Source organism: Triticum dicoccoides, chromosome 1B, assembly GCF_002162155.2.
Source record: "Triticum dicoccoides isolate Atlit2015 ecotype Zavitan chromosome 1B, WEW_v2.0, whole genome shotgun sequence".
NCBI lineage: Eukaryota > Viridiplantae > Streptophyta > Magnoliopsida > Poales > Poaceae > Triticum > Triticum dicoccoides.
The window spans coordinates 605,216,339-605,223,080 of record NC_041381.1 but is presented as its reverse complement, the minus strand read 5'-3'; the positions used below and the strand labels follow the sequence as shown (position 1 = coordinate 605,223,080).

General features: G+C 52.0%; 2 protein-coding genes across 3 annotated transcripts in view; both read right to left on the bottom strand.

The window, feature by feature from the left end:
• Positions 1–6: 6 nt before the first annotated feature.
• On the bottom strand, positions 7–2,742 carry LOC119349048 (probable pectinesterase 53). Of its 2 annotated transcripts, XM_037617057.1 has the most exons (5): positions 2,131–2,716; positions 1,846–2,035; positions 1,551–1,757; positions 335–570; positions 7–259 (listed from the first exon to the last, which is right to left on the bottom strand). In XM_037617057.1, exons 1-5 carry the CDS (start codon positions 2,571–2,573, stop codon positions 112–114), a joined length of 1,224 nt encoding a protein of 407 aa, XP_037472954.1. In that variant the 5' UTR covers positions 2,574–2,716; the 3' UTR covers positions 7–111. The 2 variants fall into 2 exon arrangements, with proteins under 2 accessions (XP_037472954.1, XP_037472955.1); XM_037617058.1 differs by lacking the exon at positions 335–570 and having other exon boundaries at positions 2,131–2,742.
• A 2,912-nt stretch (positions 2,743–5,654) lies between these two features.
• The window catches only part of LOC119349047 (protein cereblon-like), a 5,768-nt gene continuing 4,680 nt past the window's right edge, over positions 5,655–6,742 (bottom strand). The window contains exons 9-10 of the mRNA XM_037617056.1: positions 6,322–6,485; positions 5,655–6,205 (exon numbers count right to left, since the gene is read on the bottom strand). Of these exons, the coding sequence (XP_037472953.1) occupies positions 6,046–6,205; positions 6,322–6,485 (324 nt within the window). The 3' untranslated portion in view covers positions 5,655–6,045. The remainder of the gene's footprint in view (positions 6,206–6,321; positions 6,486–6,742) is intronic.

The following is a 6,742-nucleotide window of genomic DNA, read 5'->3' as shown; positions in this document are numbered from 1 at the left end:
AAAGGAGCCGGAGGCCGGAGACAGGCGTACGTGCTCGTCATGGATTCAGCTGCAAATGCTGCAGCCAAATCAAGTTACTCTGCTGCTAGTCATTAACGTGTGGATCCGCTGCTACAACCTGAGCCACTCGAGGCCGTCGATGAAGCTGAGGGAGATGAATGGCTTGGCCTCCTCGTCGGTGAGCTCCCGGGACCAGTCCACCCGGCCGGCGTGGTTGGCCCCCGGCCCAGAGCACTTGTACTGCCCGTAAAACACCGTCCTGCACATCCAACAAGAAAAGACGTCAGCCCAGTTGCGCCGGAGGAACATAGCCAGTCATTCAGAAGAGACGTACATCTCTCGCGTTGGGTCGCCCCAGTTGTACCAGCCGCGGGGGATGATGATGTTGTCCATGTAGGTGTAGGCGAAGACGACGCGGGAGAAGGTGCCCCATGCGCGGCCCAGGTAGAGCGCCCCCGACCCCGTCACCCGGCAGTTGAGGAAGGAGAACCCCGTGTCGTCCAGCATGCTCCGCCGGTTCTGCGCCGTCAGCGCGCCGTAGTGCGGCGAGATCGCGTGCACGTGGCAACCCTGCGTTCCCCACGTACGCCCAAGTTAGCATAATTAAGCTAAGGGCAAGCAGATAGGCACGGCACCAACTAGCCGGCCAGCTCCTCCGTCACGGGCCATTAATTAATGGAAATCTACATTCCCTTCCATCTTGTCTTGTCCCAGCATGCACGGGGCATCACGCACTGAAGGTCGTAGGACCCGGCGGACGAACAGAAACGGGACGGATACGTACGGGAGGCCGTGACCCAGCATGCATGCAGCATCCATCCGCGGACGGATCTGCCGGTGCGCGCACAGCCGCAGCCGCATGGCAGCATGGGCACGGCGCCACGGCACGGATCGGGAGCGGTTGCTGACACGGAACCAGATCGTGTCTGGCCCAGAGCGAGAACGAACGGCGGCCTGGGCGCTGCTGCCGGGACAAGATTCGTCACGGGCTCACGGTGCTAGTACTATCTACGTAGTACTGTTCCCTTCCAGGAATGTACTGTCAGGAACACTATCCTCTGTTTTAACAGTGTGGGAACGCTCATGCCCGCCCCGTGTGCTCTTGCACGCACGTACGTGCGTGACTCTACGTGGGACACTGGCTGGAGCTGGATGCTCTGCTGTGGCCCAGCCCCGGCGGGTACTGAGATGCCACCACCTCTTTGTGCTCTATGTAGTAGGGCTCGACCGGACGTAGGGGGTGTTTGGTTCAGGGACTTTTTAGTTCAAAAGATTAGAAAAAGTCCCTAAAAAATCTCTAGGAACCAAACGGGAGGAACTTTTTCTACAGGGACTAGAAAAAGACCTTAGAAAAAGTCCTAGGACTTCTAAACCAAACACCCCCGTAGTACAGTGACAGTCGACACACCGACAAGTCAGGCCGAGCAAAGATACTCTGTTGACCCGAATTGCCGGTGCTGATTAACACCAAGTCTTGATCAAGCTTGCTTGAGAACTTGAGAGAGATGTTTATGCAATGCCAGGGGGGACAGAGGGGACGATGCACGCACCTCGTAGAGGGAGAGGGCGTTGCCGAAGATGAAGTCGACGGAGCCCTCGATGTAGCAGTCCTTGTAGTAGTGGCGGCCCAGGTGGTCATACAGCGTGTCCTGCGCGCCCAGGAAGTTGCACCCCACGAACGCCGCGTTGTCCGCCGATATCCGCAGCGCCACCCCCTGCTTCCCCAGCGCGCCAGGCCGAGGCACCGGCGCGGTGTTCTGCATGCGCCGCCACCACCATTTAGTCCGGCCGAATCTATCAATCACCAGTGGCCGGCGGCCTGGAGTAAGTACAGTACGCACGCACCTTGAAGGTGATGTTCTTGGCGACGAAGAACTGCGAGTTGACGGCGAAGGTGGCGGAGGCGAAGGTGCCGAAGGGGCGGCCCCAGGGCCCGGCCGTGTCCGCCGTGTCGCCCCACTGCACCACCGTCCGGTCGGCCCCCGCGCCCTCCACCGTCACGAACGCGCGCAACGGCGAGATGCTCACCTTCTCCCTGCAGCACCGCCGTGCGCACGTGCGTACATGTTAGTCACTACACCCAAGAGAACGGCAGTGAACGGGAATTACATGTTGTGGTCACGCACGTACGTGTAAGTGCCGGCATTGACCTTGATGACGACGCGCGCGAGGTTGATGAGCGGGAGCGAGTCGACGGCGCCCTGGATGGTGGTGAAGTCTCCCGCCCCGGGCGTCCTGTCCACGACGATCGTGCGCGTCGACGGCAGCAGCGCGCGGTTGAGCGCGCGCTGGAACACGCTGTGGTCCAGCCCGCCCATGAACCGCACCCACCGCGTGAACCGCCGCTCGATCGCCTCCGCCGCGGTCGCGTTCGCCGGGTACGGCCTCGCCGCCGCACCCGCAGCCTTCCCCGGCCGCAGGCCCTTGGTGTGCCTGTGCGCCGCGCTCCCGCGCCCGTGCCCGTGCCGGCCGGCGTCCACGTCGCCCGGCGCGAGCAGCAGCAGCGCCGCCACGGCCACGCACGCCAGCAACCTCGCCCGCGACGAAGAGGATGAGGACGACGACGCTGCCATTGCCGCGACAATGCGCTGCGCGCACGCCAGTGGCAACAGCCGACGGGTGTTGCTGCGGTGGTCACTCACCGGCAGCTAGCTAGGTACAAAGCTACAAGGGGGTGTGTCAGGTTTAATTCGGGAGCGGGGGGGAATTTAAGGAGATCACGGGCGCCCTGTTCCGAAGGAACGATGGAATGACACAGCTCACGAGCAGAGCCCGCTGTTCGCGCTGGTTGGCTGGCTCTAGTGGGCCGTGGGCGTGGGCGTGCGCGCGCATCTAGCAGAGCGGCGCTTGTGTCGTGCGCTGCGGCGGGGCACGCACCACATGCATGTGCGCTCGTTCGTCTTCGTCTTCGTCTCGCCCTTCGCCTCTGCTTCCCACTGTCCTGTCCAGAAAGGCGAGGGGATTGCACAAACCACCGCTTATTGGGGCTGGTGTTGCACAAAACACCTACTATACGAGTTTGTTGCGGAAAATACCACATATTGGTGTAATACGTTGCAGATAGGTCTAATCTAGTATTTGGATGCATTGACATAATTACTAACAAATGGGTCCCGCTTCTAAGTGCACGCGTGACAATAAAATCCGGCCACATCAGCCAATGTATATTAGACCAAGAAGTGAAAAGACCAGAGTTAAAAAAATAGTTTAATAAGTGGGCTGGAAGCCGACTCACAAAAATAGATGGGCTGAAAGCCGATGTCGATGAAACAAGACACAACCATCTCATACATAGTGGCTCGAGCAAAGAGGGACGCAGATTTTTAGAGCACTTGCACCCATGCCTTGCTATCCTGTCCTCCAATATTGCTTTAAGATCTGTACGAGACAACTAAATTTGTATATGCATTTTTTCTCTTTTTCGTTTCTCTCATATAGAACATGTTTTGAACTTCAAACTTTGCAGCGCAGCAAAACTTACTAACTATAATGTGAGATAAAAATTTCAGAATTTTTCGTCCAACATAAATATTAAAAAATATATATATTAATCAAATAAAACTTATTTTTTATATTTATGTTGGGCGGAAAAATCTAAAAAAACTATCCTAGATTTTAGCTAGAAAGCTTTACTGTTCTGCAAAGGTTTTAACTTGAAGACTTTACTGTTCTGCAAAGGTTTTAACTTGAAGACATGTTCTATGTGATAGAAACAAAAAAGAGAAATGTACTTGCACGGATCTTGATACGAAGAATGGATGGCTAGATAAGAGGGGCCTAGGTGTAGGTGCTCTAAAATATATTTTCGGAGCAGAGAGGAACGACCTAGCACAGAGTTTCCGCATAGGAACAGCAGGCGGCGGCGACCATCCCATCAGTGGTGATGGAGCCGTTACCCAATCATCGGGTAAGCACCCCCCTCTCACCTGAGCTATGCTCGTCTTCTCCCCTACCTTCCTAGGTCTTCTTCTCCCTCATGAAACCCTTACATTTCTGGGGATAAATTTTGCCGTTGATCGACATATTTTTGTTTAGGATCCTATTTTTTGGGACGTTTGTGTTGTTATTACTTAGGTTCTGCGCTTGATTTTGACATGTGTTTAAGGCCTTGTCCCTTGTGTCGGTATAAATTTTGTTTCAGCAACATATCTGATTATTATCCTTTATCCAACTTTCATGCCAGCTACTTGATGCTAAAATCTAATGGGAACAATATCTACCATGTTTTTGTGTTGGTGATCTCATGCCGAACTTGCTTCATTTAAATTTGGGTTCAAAAGTTAACAATTTTAGAAAAGTGTGAATTTTTTTGACATTTTCAGAAAAATGTGAAATAATTTCAGTAAATACTACATATATTCAATACTAATCTAGGAAAGTTTCGGCTCAACTGGACCACAGGTTTTGGAGATAATGACAGTCTAATATGTTGGCTGATGTGGCCGGTTTTATTGTCACATGTGCACTTACGAGCAGGACCCATTTGTCAGTAATTATGTCAATGCATCCAAATACTAGATTAGACCTATCTGCAATGTATTACACCAATATGCGGTGTTTTCCGCAACGAACCCGTATAGTAGGTGTTTTGCGCAACACCAGCCCCAATAAGTGGTGGTTTGTGCAATTTCCTCCCAGAAAGGCAAACCAAAAACCTTGTACTTGTAACCGCGACCCCGTGGTTTACTTTGTTTTGAGCAGTGTTTCCTTCTACCCTGGTTCCATTCCGTGGCGGCATCAGGAGCCCCGACTTGATTCTCGCGGGTGATGAGTGCTCCTACTAGACACACCTTTTCTTTCAGTAAAATATAACGACTGAAAACAGTGCTTTCTGGAACGGATTTGCCGGCATTTCTATTTCCGGGAAGACACAACGCTGGTGGGTTGTCCCGTCCGTCGACGGCCGAGTTGCATTGCATGCGCGTCGATTCCCAACCATACATAAAAGTCGTACGGGAATGAGTACGTAATTGAGCAATTCGGCATGCTTACCATCAAGTACAACCTCCACTATATCCTTGCAGCTTTATAAAACAGCTATACAGACGGGCAACATCCATACTTCGTACAGTACTATTATTACCGCCAATCAAGTGATCTCTGTAGTACATCATGGAACTGGAAGGGCTGGCAGGTACTAATACAGATATCTGTAAATGCATCAGCGTACATACAGACGCAGAGAAGCGCACATTCACTGTCACTGTTTGTTTCCCCTCCCGTCCGATCGGCACCCCTCTCTCCTACTGACTGTCAGCTTGTGCTCCCATGGCCCCTGCGCCGCCCGTGAGCGTCAGGTCTCTCTCGCTTTTACGGAAGGCGGTTTTGCAATACCGGCCGAATCGCTACCGGTTCCATAGATGCTGGCTGGAACAAACCGACAACACACGCTCCATATGCGTTTGCTACTCGCCACTCGCGCTAGCTCAGCTGGGCCGACGACCCTGTTGCCTCCATCCAGCTCGGTGCTACTGCTGCCAAGCATGGTGATGGGAGTAAATTGTGGAGCTACCACTCATTCACACAGGCCTCAGGGCCACTTCCCCACTATACCCGAAATACTCTACTGCATTACCGTACAGGGTATGGCAACTGCAACTTTATACTACTTTCTTCTCCACAAAGCCGCACGCACTTCCTCAGATAGTCAGATCTACAAAGAAGCCAAATTTCCAAGCATCATTTCAAATGGAGCTAGACTTCTCTTTCAACATAACACACTTATTTAAGTACAGACTTCCACAGACATGCTTTGTTTAGCATCCGGAAAACTTATTATCCAGCCTAGGTGTGTACACTACATGCATCTCAGAAGGTTTCTGAAACGGGCTACGCGCACACACAAGCAGACAATACACACAACAAGGCCAAGAAGAGGGTGGTTGTTAGGTGAAAGGCGGGTATATATGGGTCTAGGCTAAAAACGAGAGCGCGACAAGGATGGCGCAGGCGCCACACTCTCACTCTAGGTTCTAAGTCTGCGGAAACGGAGGAAAAGAAGACGGCACAAGTCAAGACAGGGCTCGCTGTACATGGAGAACGGCATCATTCTTCCTCCTGTTGTTGTTCTACATCTACAACATCCGCAATCTGGGAGCTGCGGATCCCCCAGAAGGATTTCGGGTGCAGATGCCTCTTGGTGGTACTGAACAGCCAACCTATGCTGGAACCGCAGGACGCGCACGACGCGATAGTCCAAGCGTACCTGCACATATAGCAAGATAAATGTGCTTATGGTTTCATCTCATGTTCAAATATCGTAAGAATAAACACAGAGGCGACTGGAAGATAAACAAGGAGTCCTGAAAAAAAGGCTCATACCCTGGAAACCAGCTGTGTTCTTCTGTGGGATCCCCCTCGAGAGCAAGCCCCGTCGCATTGTTCACAGTAATCGTTGCATGCACGTACCCATGATTGTTGACATAAGTACCAAGAGGCCCATCGCTAGACATCACCACCACATCGCTGTGCTTTGCTATTTCGGACTGCCATAATTAACATACATGTCAGAATAGAGTAATGGGCATAATCTTGAAATTCTTTGATTTAGCTACACATGAGCAATATGAATTAGAAGCAACTTGGTTTTACATTAATGCCATTACTCATCAAGCAGCTGCAAGAGGCAACAGCGCCCAAGTATCTGGGTGCAACTTTGGACTAAGCCTAGTTGCAAAATAATATGTTAATCTAGCATGCTGTGATACCATAGTTTTTAAGGCGGTAAGGCGACCTAAGGCGC

Excerpts from the sequence above, each read along its gene's own strand:
- LOC119349048 (XM_037617057.1), bottom strand. The coding sequence starts at position 2,573 with ATGGCAGCGTCGTCGTCCTCATCCTCTTCGTCGCGGGCGAGGTTGCTG. Across the intron at positions 2,036-2,130 it reads GTCAATGCCGGCACTTACAC|GGAGAAGGTGAGCATCTCGC; the intron begins GTACGTGCGTGA and ends GCGGTGCTGCAG. Across the intron at positions 260-334 it reads GGCGACCCAACGCGAGAGAT|GACGGTGTTTTACGGGCAGT; the intron begins GTACGTCTCTTC and ends TTGGATGTGCAG.